Here is a 17006-nt window from a genome sequence, read left to right as displayed (position 1 = left end):
TCCTGTCTACTTCTCATGGGGTCACTCTGATGGTAATATCACTACTTCCAACATACCATAGCCAAACCCTAACTTCAACCGTATCCCTAGACCCATCCCTAACTCCAACCCCAACTCTATTCCCCATCCCTATCTCCAGCCCTAACCCCATCCCCAACCCCAACTCTATTCCCAATCCCTAAATCTAACCGCATCCCTAATCCCATCCCCAACTCTATTCCCAATCCCTAAATCTAACCGCATCCCTAATCCCATCCCCAACTCTAGTCCCAATCCTTAAATCTAACCGCATCCCTAATCCCATCCCCAACTCTATTCCCAATCCCTAAATCCAACCACATCCCTAATCCTATCCCCAACCCTATTCCCTATCCCTAAATCCAACCGCATCCCTAATCCCATCCCCAACTCTATTCCCAATCCCTAAATCCAACCACATCCCTAATCCTATCCCCAACCCCTAAATCCAACCGCATCCCTAACTCCAACCCCATCCCCAATCCCTATCTCCAGCCCTAAGCTCTGGTTATCAAGGACATAAGTCATCTGCAGCTCACCTGGATATCTCCAGCAGCACATTGGGTGGAATCTGCTGAACAAATGGAATCAGAGGCCTGAAAAACAAGAAATAAATAACTTTATCTTCCAAATTTAAGACAAAGGGCAGAGCACAAAGCAAAGTGGCCTGTACCTACAGCCACTGCAGACATTAAGTGCATGTGAAACCCTTAAAAAGGACACCAACGTCAAAATTAAACTCTCATGACTGAGATAGAGCAGGAACTTTATGAGGCTTTTCAAGCGACTTATGTTATCATATTTACTTTGTTTTCTTGGTATCATTTGTTGAAAAGAATGCCTAGATAGGTTCAAAAACAGTAATGCACTACTGGGTGCTAGCTGTTGATTGGTGGCTACACATATGCTCTTGTCATTGGCTCACCAGATGTGATCAGCTAGCTCCCAGTAGTGCATTGCTGACTAACCCATTTGTGTATGTCAGTGCGTACACTCTACTAGACATAAGACAGTTGAATTAGGTTTCTCTGGTGAGCATCAGCAGTGTTGGTTAGAGCTTATAATTAAGATTTTTGAGTGCTTTGACATGCTAATGACAGCTTCAAATGTAGTATTTCAGTAAGCGCTTTCTACATTTACAACAATCATAACATAACTGGATAAAATAATACATTTTATTCTTACCTGATAAATTATTTTCTTTCTTGGTAGCGAGAGTCCACAAATTCCTATTCTTACAAATGGGAATACAACACCTGGCCACCAGGAGGAGGCAAAGACACCCCAACCAGAACACTCAAGTATACCTCCTACTTCTTCTTCCCTCCCAGTAGTCTAAATCCGAGAATAGGGAAAAGAAAGAGACAAAATCGTAAGAGGTGCAAACTGGAACGGTTGCAGACAAAAAACATGGCGGGTTTGTGGACTCTCAATACAAGGAAAAAAATAATTTATAAGATAAGAAAAAATGTGTTTTATTTCTAATGGTGCTGAGAGTCCCAGAATTGCTATTCTTACAAATGGGAAACTATACCCAAGCTGTGGAGTGTACAAATTAGAATGGTGGGACCAAAAAACAAGGCGGTTACTAGTTACCAGAAACTACCCCCTGAAGAACCTGCCAAATGATGCCTCTGCAGAGGCAAAAACATCAAACCTGTAAAATTTAGTGAAAGTATGAAGTGTAGACCATGTAGAAGCTTTGCAAATCTATTCTACCGAAGGCTCATTCCTAAAGGCCCAAGAAGTAGCCACTGAAGAAATGAGAAGTAGTATGTGCCGAAGGCTGGTGAATTGCCTCAATGTAAGCCACCCGATTAAGATTCCTCAACCAAGAAGACAAGGAAGTAGCGGTCACCTTCTGGCTTTTACGCTTGCCAGAGAAAAGAACAAATAAGCTTTGTGACTACTGAAAATCCTTAGTAGCTAAAGGTAAAACTTTAATGCCATAACTACATCTAGATTATGCAACAATCTCTCTATAGAAAAACAGGGATTAGGACATAAGGATGGCACCACAATCGTCAGCCAAGACTACCTTAGGCAGGAAACCTGGTTTAGTTTGCAAAACCACTTTATCCTGATGAAAGACCAAATAAGGGGAATGACACTGAAGAGTCGATAACTCAGAAACTCTACGTGCAGAAGAAATAGCCAATAAGAATAACAATTTCCAAGAAAGTAATTTTAATATCTAAAGAATGCATAGGATCAAACGGAGCATGCTGCAAAACTTTGAGAACAAGATTAAGAATCCATAGAGGAGCAATTGGTTTTAAAACTGTTCTAATTCTTACCAAGGCCTCAAAGTACTGAACATCGTGCCAGCTTTTTATGTAACAGAACAGACAGGGCTGAAATCTGACCCTTAATAGAACTAGATGAGAGACCATTGTCAAGTCCCTCCTGAGGAAACTGAATATGAGGAATTCTTATCTTATGCCAAGAAAACCCACCAGGACAGATAAACCTTCAAGACCATATGATAGATACGCCTGGTAGCAGGTTTACGCACTTGGATAAGAGTGTCAATCACAGACTCAGAGAATCCTCTCCAAGTCAGAGTTAACCTTCAATTTCCACACAGTCAGCCTCAGAGAATCTAGATTTTGATTAAAGAACGGACCTTGAGCTAGGAAGTCAGGTCTCTGAAGTAGATGCCAAGGAGGAGCAGACAGCACCGAAATAGATCTACATACCAAGTCTTGCATGGCCATGCAGGGGCTATCAGGATTGTCAACACCCTCTTTTGTTTGATCCTCGCTACGACTCAGGAAGGACTATCAGGGGAAGCAGATAAATCAGATGGTAATCTCAAGGAACCGCCAAAGCATCTACCACCTGCGTTTGATGATCCCTTGGCCGAGAGCCGTACCTCAGAAGCTTGAAATTTAGATGAGAGGCCATGAGATCTATCTCCGAAAGGACCCATAGAGATAAAATCTGACTGAATATCTCCTGATTGAGAGACCATTCGCTGAGTAGAGAACCTGTCGACTTAGTCTGTTTCCCAATTCTCCACTCTCGGGTGTGAATCACGGAAATGAGACACTGGTTACTCTCCACCCATGTCAGGATGCGAGATACTTCTTTCATCGCTAGAGAGCTTTGAATACCCCCTTGGTGTTTGACATACGCCACCACCATGACATTGTCTGACTTTAATCAAATAGAACGGACAGAATTCAGTCTGGACCATGATAGAAGAAAGTTAAAGATGGCTCTGAGCTCTAGTATGTATATCGAAGAGACGTCTCCTGAGGTGATCACAGACTTTGCGCTTTCTTGGAACCACAATCTGCTCCCAAACCGGAGAGACTTGCATTTGTAGCGATTATCCCCTATGATGAATGAAGGAAGCTCATTCTCCACTCTGCCGGCTCCGGTGCCAGCCTCCAAGACAGGGAGTCCCTGGCAACAGGATCCAGATTTACGACTTGAGATAAATCTGAATAATCTCCATTCCAATGTTTTAGCATGCACAACTGTAGTGGTCGCAGATGAAAGTGAGCATATGGCATAACGTCCAATGCTGCCACCATGAGCCCCACTGCCTCCATACACTGACCTACTGAAGGATAAGGGCAAGATTGTAGACAAAACGCTGACTGGAATATGTGTCTATGCTGATTTGTAAGAAAGATCCACATAGCTACCGAATAGGTGATCTCTCCCAGGAAAATTACTCTTGTCTGCGGAACAAGAGAACTCTTTTCCCGATTTACTTTCCAACCATGACTCTGAAGATACCAAAGTAACTTTGTTGTGTGAGAGGATGCTAATTGAGAAGATGGTGCTTGAACCAAGATATCGTCCAAGAAAGGGGCCACAGCAATGCCCTGAAGTCTGACAACTGCTAAGAGAGCTCCCAACACTTTTGTGAAAACTCTTGGAGATGTCACCAGGCAAAAAGGAACAGACATGAATTGGAAATATTTGTCTATAAATGTGAATCGGAGATACTGATGATGATGATGATGATCTCGACGAATTGGGATGTGAAGATACACATCCTTCAAATCCACTGTGGTCATGAAATGACCCTGGAGCACAAGTGGAAGCTGGAAGGATAGATCTGATCGTTTCCATCTTGAAAGAAGGGACCCTCAAAAACTTGTTTAGACTATTTAAATCCAGAATAGGATGAAAGCTTCCTTTCCTTCATTGGAATCACAAAGAGGTTTGAATAAATCCCTTTGCCCCTTTCTCTAGGAGAAACTGGAAAAATTACCCCCATACTTTGAAGGTCTGAAACACATTGAAGAAAGGCAACCCATTTTTCTGGCCTTCCTGAGACACAGGATAACAGAAACCTGCCTCTTGGAGGTCAAGTCCAAAAGCCTATTCTGCAACCCTGGGAAACGATGTCCTGCTCCTAAGGATCCTAGATAGACTGAGCCCAGACCCCTTGAAAAAGGCGTAATCTGCCCCCAACCGGAGAACACACCGGTACGGGGGCCGCCCCTTCATGCAGACTGTAGCTGACTTTTTGGATTGTTTGTTCTTGTTCCATATTGGGTTACGCTTTCAAGTACTCCTGGGGGGATCCGATTTATTTGAGGAAGTATTCTTTTGCGGTTTATTCTGGCAAAAGGAACGAAGATGACCCATCGACCTCCCTTTGGTATAGATTTTTTATCCTGAGGAAGGAAGGCTCCCTTACCTCCAGTGGCCATGGAAATAATTTAATCCAATCCCGGTCCAAATAAGGACTTTCCTTTAAAGGCTAATGACAGCAACCTGGACTTTGAGGCCATATTGGCTGTCCAAGATTTCAACCAAAGGGCTCTTCTAGCTAATACTGTCAAGCCCATATTCTTGGCATTGATACAGACAATTTGAACAATGGCATCACAGATGAATAAATTAGCCGTCTTAAGGGGCCGGGATACAATCTTGAATCTCTTCCAAGGGCGATTCAACAGAAACCAAATCAGCTAAGGAATTACACCAAAAAGCTGCAGCAATACTAACAGCCGGTTGAAAAAGAAGACCCCCTTGAAGGAAGGCCTTCCGCAGATAACCTTCAAGCTTTCTATCCATTGGATCATTAAAGAAAGTACTATCCAGAAGAATGGTAGTTCTCTTAGTCAAAGTAGAAATGGCCCTGTCAACCCTTGGAACAGGGTTCCATAACTCCAGAAGAGAATTGGGAACAGGGAAAAGCTTCTTAAAAGAAGGAGAGAAGGAAACTCCAGGTTTTTTCCATTCCTTAAAAAATGATATCCGCTAAAAGCGACGGAACCGGGAAAACATCCGGAGCCTTTGATTTAGGTTTGAATATAATGTCCAATTTCTGAGCTGGTTTATACTCTGTCTGTTTGGACTCTGACACCTCTAGAGTACGTAGAACCTCCTTAAGTAAGAACCTAAGGTGTTCCATCTTAAACCTAAAGGGAAAATCCCCAACCTCCCTATTGACATCCATAGCAGAGTCTGAAGAAGATAGCTCACCCTCAGAACTGGAGAATGATGATTCTTCATCTGAGACTTGAACATGTTTTTCACTAGAGCACCCAGAAGGGACCCCGGATCTTAAATCAGAACAATGTTTAACCTTTCTTTTTTTTGCGTTTGCCAGGAGTTGGTAGCGCTCCCAAAGCAGCTGACACAGCGGACTGAAGCTGGGATGAAAAATCTAGCGGAAAAACATAATTTATGTAAGAACTTACCTGATAAATTCATTTCTTTCATATTGGCAAAAGTCCATGAGCTAGTGACATATGGGATATACAATCCTACCAGGAGGGGCAAAGTTTCCCAAACCTCAAAATGCCTATAAATACACCCCTCACCACACCCACAATTCAGTTTAACGAATAGCCAAGCAGTGGGTGATAAAGAAAGGAGTAGAAAGCATCAACAAAGGAAATTTGGAAATAATTGTGCTTTATACAAAAAATCATAACCACCATAAAAAGGGTGGGCCTCATGGACTCTTGCCAATATGAAAGAAATTAATTTATCAGGTAAGTTCTTACATAAATTATGTTTTCTTTCATGTAATTGGCAAGAGTCCATGAGCTAGTGACATATGGGATATCAATACCCAAGATGTGGAGTCTTCCACTCAAGAGTCACTAGAGAGGGAGGGAAAAAATAAAAACAGCCATATTTCGCTGAAAAATTAATCCACAATCCAAAAAAAATAAGTTTATTTTCATTTTTGAAAGAAAAAAAACTTAAATCAAAGCAGAAGAGTCAAACTGAAACAGCTGCCTGAAGAACTTTTCTACCAAAAACTGTTTCCGAAGAAGCAAATACATCAAAATGGTAGAATTTAGTAAATGTATGCAAAGAGGACCAAGTCGCCGCTTTGCAAATCTGATCAACTGAAGCTTCATTCTTAAAGGCCCACGAAGTGGAGACTGATCTAGTAGAATGAGCTGTAATTCTTTGAGGCGGGGCCTGACCCGACTCCAAATAAGATTGATGAATCAAAAGTTTCAACCAAGAAGCCAAGGAAATAGCAGAAGCCTTCTGACCTTTCCTAGGACCAGAAAATAAAACAAATAGACTTAAAGTCTTCCTGAAATCTTTTGTAGCTTCCACATAATATTTCAAAGCTCTTACCACATCCAAAGAATGTAAGGATCTCTCCAAAGAATTCTTAGGATTAGGACATAAGGAAGGGACAACAATTTCTCTACTAATGTTGTTAGAATTCACAACCTTAGGTAAAAAAAGAAGTCTGCAAAACTGCCTTATCCTGATGAAAAATCAGAAAAGGAGACTCACAAGAAAGAGCAGATAGCTCAGAAACTCTTCTAGCAGAAGAGATAGCCAAAAGGAACAACACTTTCCAAGAAAGTAGTTAATGTCCAAAGAATGCATAGGCTCAAATGGAGGAGCCTGTAAAGCTTTCAGAACCAAATTAAGACTCCAAGGAGGAGAAATTGATTTAATGACAGGCTTAATACGAACTAAAGCCTGTACAAAACAGTGAATACCAGGAAGTATAGCAATCTTTCTGTGAAATAAAAAAGAAAGAGCGGAGATTTGACCTTTCAAGGAACTTGCAGACAAACCCTTATCCAAACCATCCTGAAGGAACTGTAAAATTCTAGGAATTCTAAAAGAATGCCAGGAGAATTTATGAGAAGAACACCATGAAATGTAAGTCTTCCAAACTCTATAATAAATCTTTCTAGAGACAGATTTACAAGCTTGTAACATAGTATTAATCACTGAGTCAAAGAAACCTCTATGACTTAGAACTAAGTGTTCAATTTCCATACCTTCAAATTTAATGATTTGAGATCCTGATGGAAAAACGGACCTTGAGATAGTAGGTCCGGCCGTAACGAAAGTGGCCAAGGCAGGCAACTGGACATCCGAACCAGATCCGCATACCAAAACCTGTGTGGCCATGCTGGAGCCACCAGCAACACAAAAGACTGTTCCATGATGATTTTGGAGATCACTCTTGGAAGGAGAACTAGAGGCGGGAAGATGTAAGCAGGATGATAACACCAAGGAAGTGTCAGTGCATCCACTGCTTCTGCCTGAACATCCCTGGACAGGTATATCGGAAGTTTCTTGTTTAGATGAGAGGCCATGAGATTTATCTCTGGAAGACCCCACATCTGAACAATCTGAGAAAACACATCTGCATGGAGAGAACACTCCTCTGGATGTAAAGTATGGCGGCTGAGATAATCCGCTTCCCAATTGTTTACACCTGGGATATGCACCGCAGAGATTAAACAGGAGCTGGATTCCGCCCAAACAAGTATTCGAGATACTTCTTTCATAGCTTGGGGACTGTGAGACCCACCCTGATGATTGACATAAGCCACTGTTGTGATATTGTCTGTCTGAAAACAATGAACGGTTCTCTCTTTAACAGAGGCCAAAACAGAAGAGCTCTGAGAATTGCACGGAGATCTAAAATATTTATTGGTAATCTCGCCTCTTGAGATTTCCAAACCCCTTGTGCTGTCAGAGATCCCCAAACAGCTCCCCAACCTGAGAGACTCGCATCTGTTGTGATCACAGTCCAGGTTGGCCGAACAAAAGAAGCCCCTTGAACTAAACGATGGTGATCTATCCACCATGCCAGAGAGTGTCGTACATTGGGATTTAAGGATATTAATTGTGATATCTTTGTATAATCCCTGCTCCATTGATTCAGCATACAAAGCTGAAGAGGTCTCATGTGAAACAAGCAAAGGGGATCGCGTCCGATGCTGCAGTCATGAGACCTAAAACTTCCATGCACATAGCCACTGAAGGGAATGACTGAGACTGAAGGTGCCGGCAGGCTGCAACCAATTTTAAACGTCTCTTGTCTGTTAGAGACAGAGTCATGGACACTGAATCTATCTGGAAGCCTAAAAAGGTGACCCTTGTCTGAGGAATCAAGAAACTCTTTGGTAAATGATCCTCCAACCATGTTTCCGAAGAAACAACACTAGTTTATTCGTGTGAGATTCTGCAGAACGTAAAGACTGAGCTAGTACCAAGATATCGTCCAAATAAGGAAACACCGCAATACCCTATTCTCTGATTACAGAGAGTAGGGCACCCAGGACCTTTGAAAAGATTCTTGGAGCTGTTGCTAGGCCAAATGGAAGAGCAACAAATTGGTAATGCTTGTCTAGAAAAAAGAATCTCAGAAACTGATAATGTTCTGGATGAATCGGAATATGAAGGTATGCATCCTGCAAGTCTATTGTGGACATATAATGTCCTTGCTGAACAAAAGGCAGAATAGTCCTTATAGTCACCATCTTGAAAGTTGGTACTCTTACATAACGATTCAAAATTTTCAGATCCAGAACTGGTCTGAATAAATTTTCCTTCTTTGGGACAATGAATAGATTTGAATAAAACCCCAAACCTTGTTCCAGAAGAGGAACTGGCATGATTACCCCTGAAGACTCCAGGTCTGAAACACACTTCAGGAAAGCCTGAGCTTTTACTGGATTTACTGGGATACGTGAGAGAAACAAATCTTCTCACAGGAGGTCTTACTCTGAATCCTATTCGATACCCTTGAGAGACAATGCTCTGAATCCATTGATTTTGAACAGATTTTATCCAAATATCCTTGAAAAACCTTAATCTGCCCCCTACCAGCTGAGCTGGAATGAGGGCCGCACCTTCATGCAGACTTAAGGGCTGACTTTGGTTTCCTAAAAAGGCTTGGATTTATTCCAATTTGAGGAAGGCTTCCAATTGGAGGCAGATTCCTTGGGGGAAGGATTGAATTTTTGTGTTCCTTATTCTGACGAAAGGAACGAAAACAGTTAGAAGCCTTAGATTTACCCTTAGGTTTTTTATCCTGAGGCAGAAAAACTCCCTTTCCCCCAGTAACAGTTGAAATAATAGAATCCAACTGGGACCCAAATAAATTATTACCTTGGAAAGAAAGAGATAGTAATCTAGAATTAGATGTCATATCAGCATTCCAGGATTTAAGCCACAAAGCTCTTCTAGCTTAAATAGCTAAAGACATGGATCTAACATCAATTTTGATAATATCAAAAATAGCATCATAAATAAAAAGATTAGCATATTGCAAAAGCGAAAAATGCCAGACAAGTCAGAATCCAACCAGAAAGTTGATGCAGCCGCAACATCAGCCAAAGAAATTGCAGGTCTAAGAAGATGACCTGAATATAAATAGGCCTTCCTTAGATAAGATTCAAGCTTCTTATCTAAAGGATCCTTAAATGAAGTACTATCTTCCATATGAATAGTGGTATGTTTAGAAAGAGTAGAAAAAGCCCCATCAACTTTGGGGATCTTTTCCCAAAACTCTATAGATTTTGCTGATAAAGGATACAATTTTTTTAAACCTTGAAGAAGGAATAAAAAGAAGTACCTGGCTTATTCCATTCCTTTAGAAATCATATCAGAAATAGCCTCAGGAATAGGAAAAACCCCTGGAAAAACCACAGGAGGTTTAAAAACAGCATTTAAACGTTTATTGGACTGAACGTCAAGAGGACTGGTTACCTCAATATCCAAAGTAATTAACACTTCTTTTAATAAAGAACACAAATACTCAATTTTAAATAAATAAGTAGATTTGTTAGTGTCAATGTCTGAGGAAGGATCTTCTGAATCAGATAGATCCTCATCAGAAGAGGATAAATTATTATGTTGTTGGTCATTTGAAATTTCATCAACTAAATGAGAAGTTTTAAAAGACCTTTTACGTTTATTTGAAGGTGAAAATGCAGACAAAGCCTTCAGAATAGAATCAGAAACAAATTCTTTAAAATTTACAGGTATATCATGCACATTAGAAGTTGAAGGAACTGCAACTGGCCATGTACTATTACTAATGGATACACTATCTGCATGTAAAAGTTTATCATGATAACTATTACAAATGACATTTGGCAAGATCATTTCTACAATTTTACAACAAATGCACTTAGCTTTGGTTGAACCGATGTCGGGCAGCAATGTTCCAGTAGAAGCTTCTGAGGCAGGATCATGTTGAGACATCTTGCAAAATGTAAGATAAAAAACAACATATAAAGCAAAATTATCTATTTCCTTATATGACAGTTTCAGGAATGGGAAAAAAATGCAAATAGCATAGCCCTCTGATAGAAAAAAACAAGAGGCAAACATCAATGGGGTATTGAAATAAATAAAAAAGTTAGGTGCCAAGTATGACGCACAACGTAACTAAACTTTTTTGGGACCAAAAAAATAACCGGAAATGACACACTCGCGTCACTAATGACGCAACAGTACGCCGGAAGTGACGAACTTGCGTCATAGACGTACTTTTCCGCGCCAACATTTTTTTCGCAACAAAAATGACGCAATAAAGTTTAGCATTTGTCGCACCCGCGGGCCTAATACCGCCCGCAATTTGTAAGAAGTAGTCAATTGAAAAAAAGACTAAACCCCAGGTAAGAAATAAATTTCATATTTAAAAGATGTTTATAATCCCCAAATATGAAACTGACAGTCTGCAGAAGGAAATACATGAACCTGACTCATGGCAAATATAAGTACAATACATATATTTAGAACTTTATATAATTGCATAAAGTGCCAAACCATAGCTGAGAGTGTCTTAAGTAAATGAAAACATACTTACCAAAAGACACCCATCCACATATAGCAGATAGCCAAACCAGTACTAAAACAGTTATTAGTAGAGGTAATGGTAAATTGAGAGTATATTGTCGAACTGAAAAGGGAGGTAGGGGATGAATCTCTACGACCGATAACAGAGAACCCATGAAAAAGACCCCCGTAAGAGAAATCATCGTATTCAATAAGTGATACTCCCTTCACGTCCCTCTGACATTCACTGTACTCTGAGAGGAATCGGGCTTCAACAATGCTGAGAAGCGCATATCAAAGTAGAAATCTTAGCACAAACTTACTTCACCACCTCCATAGGAGGCAAAGTTTGTAAAACTGAATTGTGGGTGTGGTGAGGGGTGTATTTATAGGCATTTTGAGGTTTGGGAAACTTTGCCCCTCCTGGTAGGATTGTATATCCCATATGTCCCTAGCTCATGGACTCTTGCCAATTACATGAAAGAAAAGAGAAATATCACCCTGAGACACTGGGGCAAATTTATTTGAGACATCCCTTTGGGAAAATTGTGAAAGAGAAAATAATCTAGTAGGCTGACTGCTAGAGCCTGCCAGCTGTGTCTGAGGGACCTGAGTAGCCTGAGAACTTGGGCCAGCAGAGTGAGGCTGGAGAACAGACAATATGCTGTTATTGCAAAGCTGCACAGGTGGATACACTATATTAGTTTTACAAAAGAGGCATCTCCTCTGTAGGGGTCCCCTTAGCAGTTCCAGTTAGATCCATATTACCCCTCACTCACTCTGCCAAAAATATTATATCTCCCCTAAAGAGAATAAATAAACGTTGATAAGAGGAAAATAATCAAGCCTCTGCAAGTAGTGACAACTCGCAATTAATAAACCCCAAACTATTGTAACAGTCCCCCTGTCAGAAAAAATTCTCTCCTCCGAATGCTCTGGTGTCTTAGTTTACCCCCTCCTGGAAATGCCCATGCAGTGCAGCGCTGATCGTGAAGCAGCGAAATCACTGAGCGAACGAGGAGAAGGAGGAAGGTACGAAGCGCACACAAAAACTGTCCTGTGGCGTTATTCGCCGTTAACCTGCCGCAGGACAGAAAAAAAAAATTAGCGCTGAGTTAAAGGGACAGTATACACCAATTTTCATATAACTGCGTGTAATAGACACTACTATAAAAAAATAATAGGCACAGATACTGATCTAAAAATCCAGTATAAAATCGTTAAAAAAACTTAAATAGAAGCTCCCAGTTTAGATCTGTTGAAAAGGTTAGCTGGAACACCCACTGCAAAGCAGACACTCTCCCCACCCCCCTTCCTCTGCATATGAAAAGACCCTTTACAAAAAGAGGAGCAAGCTGGATGAGGTATACATCAGTATACTTTAAAACTTTGGGGCTTAGTAAGGAGTCTGAAAATCAGCACAATGTTCCCTGTCACAAATCAGGTGCTGAACCAAAAATAGGCCGGCTCCTAAGCTTACATTCCTGCTTTTCAAATAAAGATACCAAGAGAACAAAGCAAAATTGATAATAGGAGTAAATTAGAAAGTTACTTAAAACCACATGCTCTATCTGAATCATGAAAGAAAAATGTGTGTTTCATATCCCTTTAAGCTCAACAATATTATTAACAAAAAGTAAATGTTAATGTTAAAATCAATGTAGACGCCAAAATATATAAATAATCACTGTTTCATTATTATACATTCCGCCATTCCTCTGCCAGCAACACATAGTCTATTTCAGTGTAAATTGACCAATCACATTGTAGCCAATTGTAAAGCTCCGCCTTTGCTGGACGCCAAAAGGGGGCGCAGTGCGATTGGCTACAGCGTGATTCGTAATTTTACACTGAAATAGACTATGTGTTGCGGGCGGAGGAAAGGCGGAATGTATAACAAAATGAAACAGTGATTCTTTATATATTTTAGCGTCTACATTGTTTTTAATCAATGAAAGTTCCCCTTCATTTACTTTTTTATAATTAATATGGATGAGCGTAGAGCTTAAGTTTACAATAACTTTACATGCAGTCCCTGTAACAGGTAAGGACTAAGTAAGCAACCTGTGCATATGGGGTGGGGCCAGAGAACTTCCCTGTGACAACCCTAGGCAGCTAAAGCACTAAACTCTACCAAGAGCAATACAATAACGCAGCTGCAACTCCCCTAACCCTCTCTCCTAGGAACCATCCATTGAGGTTTGATATAATAAAATATCCTGCAGAGCACCTCTCACTGCCTAGCTCCTAGACGAGGCAAAGAACTACTGGGAAGGAAAGGGAAATAGGAGGGACACTTGAGTGTTCTGGTTGGGGCGTCTTTGCCTCCTACTGGTGGCCAGGTGTTATATTCCCATTTATAAGAATAGGAATTTGTGGACTCTCACTACCATTAGAAAGAAATCTATATATTATTTTTTTTAAATAATCTAAAAAAACAACAGAAAAAAACAGCTGTTATATCTCATATTCTGTCAAAAAGAAATAAATAACAGCAACTGAAGCAGAATGAAGCTAATTTTTTATATGAACACAACATGTGGCACAGCTTTCTTTTTTTTTTTTAAAGGGACATTCCAATAGTTCTTGCTTATTGGTGGCTACCTTAAGCCACCAATAAGTAAGCATAACACAGGTTCTGAACCAAAAAATGTGCTGGCTCCTAAGCTTTACATTCCTGCTTTTAAAATAAAGATAGCAAGAGAACGAAGAAAAATTGATAATAGGAGTAAATTAGAAAGTTGCTGCTCTATCTGAATCATTAAAGAAAAAAAATTGGGTTTAGTATCCCTTTAAGGCAGTAAAAGCTGTGACTATGGGCCTGATGATTAAAGGGACAGTCTAGTCAAAATTAAACGTTCATGATTCAGACAGGTCAGGCAATTTAAAACAACTTTCTAATTTACTTTTATCATCAAATTTGCTTCGTTCTCTTGGTTTTATTTGTTGAAAGCTAAACTTAGGTAGACTCTGCTTATTTCTAAGCCCTTAAAGGCCGCCTCTTATCACAGTGCTTTACAGCTAGACAGGGCTAGTTCATATGTGCCATATAGATAAACAATGTGCTCACTCCCATGGAGTTATTTATGAGTCAGCACTGATTGGCTAAAATGCAAGTCTGTCAAAAGAACTGAAATAAGAGGGCAGTCTACAGAGGCTTAGATACAAGGTAATTACAGAGGTAAAATGTGTATTATTATAACTGTGTTGGTTATGCAAAACTGGGGAATGGGTGATAAAGGGATTATCTATATGTTTAAACAATAAAAGTTCGGGAGGAGACTGTCCCTTTAACCCCTTAATGACAGAGGACTTACCAGGTACGTCATAGAAAAACATTCCCTTAATGACAATTGACGTACCTGGTACGTCCTCTGTTGTTAGCAGTGCTGGAAGCGATCATGATCGCTTCCAGCTGCTTACAAGGGATTGTAGTGATGCCTCAATATTGAGGCATCACTGCAATCCCTTATTTTGCCCACCGCTCTGTGGCCCTCTCTGCATCGGACTATGGCGATCAGACATTTGTTGGTGGATGGGAGCAGCTTCTTTGAGGAGCGTTAAGCATATGCTCCATATCTCTGTAACTCACAGCTCCGGTTAAGCCAATATCGCCGGTTGCGGCTGGGGGGGGGTGGGGGGCCGGTGCGCGTGCGCACGCACGCAAAATATGCCCGAGAAAAAAAATCAGATCAATAAAGATGCATGGGGATCTTCTTTGTTTAGTAAGGGATCTGGGAGGGGGAGGGATGTAGATAATTAAGGGGGGCCAGCTACACTACAGAAAACTAATTTTTAATCTAAAAAAGTTAAAAAAAACTATTTTGGGGGGCAAATTGGGTACTGGCAGACAGCTGCCAGTACCCAAGATGGCGGCAAATAGGTAGAGGGGGAGGGTTAGAGAGATGTATGGGGGGATCAGGGAGGTTGTGGGGTAAGGGGGGATGCAGACTGCAGACAGTATGAAAAAAAAATAACAAAAAATAATAAATGATTTTTATTTCAGTACTGGCAGACTTTCTGCCAGTACTTAAGATGGCGGTGACAATTGTGAGGTGGGGGAGGGAAGAGTGCTGTTTGAGGGAGGTCAGGGGGGGATCAGGGGGTGGGATGTGTCAGGTGGGAGGCTGATCTCTACACTAAAGATAAAAATTAACCCTACAAGCTACCTAATTAACCCCTTAACTGCTGGGCATATTACAAGTGTGGTGCGCAGCAGCATTTAACGGCCTTATTATTACCAAAAAGCAACGCCAAAGCCATATATGTCTGCTATTTCTGAACAAAGGGGATCCCAGAGAAGCATTTACAACCATTTATGCCATAATTGCACAAGCTGTTTGTAAATAATTTCAGTGAGAAACCTAAAATTGTGAAAAATGTAACAGTTTTTTTTTATTTGATCGTATTTGGCGGTGAAATGGTGGCATGAAATATACCAAAATGGGCCTAGATCATTAATTTGGGTTGTCTATTACACTACACTAAAGCTAAAATTAAACCTAAAAGCTCCCTACAAACTCCCTAGTTAACCCCTTCACTGCTGGGCATAATACACGTGTGGTGTGCAGCGGCATTTAGCGGCCTTCTAATTACCAAAAAGCAACGCCAAAGCCATATATGTTTGCTATTTCTGAACAAAGGGGATCCCAAAGAAGCATTTACAACCATTTATGCCATAATTGCACAAGATGTTTGTAAATAAATTCAGCGAGAATCCTAAAGTTTGTGAAAAAAATTGTGAAAAAGTCAACAATTTTTTTTATTTGATCGCATTTGGCGGTGAAATGGTGGCATGAAATATACCAAAATGGGCCTAGATCAATACTTTGGAATGTCTTCTAAATAAAAATATATACTTGTCAAGGGATATTCAGGGATTCCTGAAAGATATCAATGTTCCAATGTAACTAGCGCTAATTTTTAAAAAAAAGTGGTTTGGAAATAGCAAAGTGCTACTTGTATTTATGGCCCTATAACTTGCAAAACAAAGCAAATAACATGTAAACATTGGGTATTTCTAAACTCAGGACAAAATTTAGAAACTATTTACAATGGGTGTTTTTTGGTGGTTGTAGATGTGTAACAGATTTTGGGGGTCAAAGTTAGAAAAAGTGTGTTTTGTTTCCATTTTTTCCTCATATTTTGTATTTTTTTTATAGTAAATTATAAGATATGATAAAAATAATGGTATCTTTAGAAAGTCCATTTAATGGCGAGAAAAACGGTATATAATATGTGTGGGTACAGTAAATGAGTAAGAGGAAAATTACAGCTAAACACAAACACTGCAGAAATGTAAAAATAGCCATTGTCATTAAGGGTAAGAAAATTGAAAAATGGTCCGGTCATTAAGGGGTTAAAGATTCTCTTGCTTGGAGAGAAATTGTAGTGCAGACTTCACAGGGACTGAACTCACTGAATGCTCATAGAAAAAGGGCCAGCACTGCAAGATCTCTCTCATTTACACTTTAAGCTCTTTATTTTACATTACTTCACACTTCAGATTGGGTACTTCCAGTGTTATTACATTTTTGCTTTGCACTTTCTATTTTCTATTGTAATATATTTACAAAATTTGATTATGATTTACTTTATAAAATTAGGATCATACTTTGTATATTTCTGTGTATCTTTTACAACTTGCATTGAACTTTGTATTTTCTCTATTGTAAGTAAAACAGAGCTTCAGAAAGTAACAGGGAAGTTCCCAGGTTATGTCAGAAGCTCTTTCACAAGTCTTGTGAAATACTGTAAGCATTTCAAACAAGCTGGTCTCACCGATTATTTTTTTTGCCAGCTGTATAAAGGTGAAGGGTACTCCAAATTCACAATACACTAATTTAACTGACAGAAAAGTAATATATACTAAACTATAGACAAAAGGAAGTTAAGTTGTAGAGAAAACATTTCAGTTTAATTTGTTATTGATGCAAACTGAGCCTTTATAT

General features: G+C 40.0%; 1 protein-coding gene across 1 annotated transcript in view; it reads right to left on the bottom strand.

The window, feature by feature from the left end:
* The window catches only part of CFAP91 (cilia and flagella associated protein 91), a 241352-nt gene that overhangs the window by 191317 nt on the left and 33029 nt on the right, over positions 1 to 17006 (bottom strand). Inside the window, exon 5 of the mRNA XM_053705787.1 lies at positions 558 to 614. Within this exon, the coding sequence (XP_053561762.1) occupies positions 558 to 614 (57 nt within the window). The remainder of the gene's footprint in view (positions 1 to 557; positions 615 to 17006) is intronic.

The sequence above is a fragment of the Bombina bombina genome, chromosome 3, assembly GCF_027579735.1.
Source record: "Bombina bombina isolate aBomBom1 chromosome 3, aBomBom1.pri, whole genome shotgun sequence".
Taxonomy (NCBI): Eukaryota; Metazoa; Chordata; class Amphibia; order Anura; family Bombinatoridae; genus Bombina; species Bombina bombina.
This window is presented reverse-complemented; position numbering and strand designations above follow the sequence as displayed.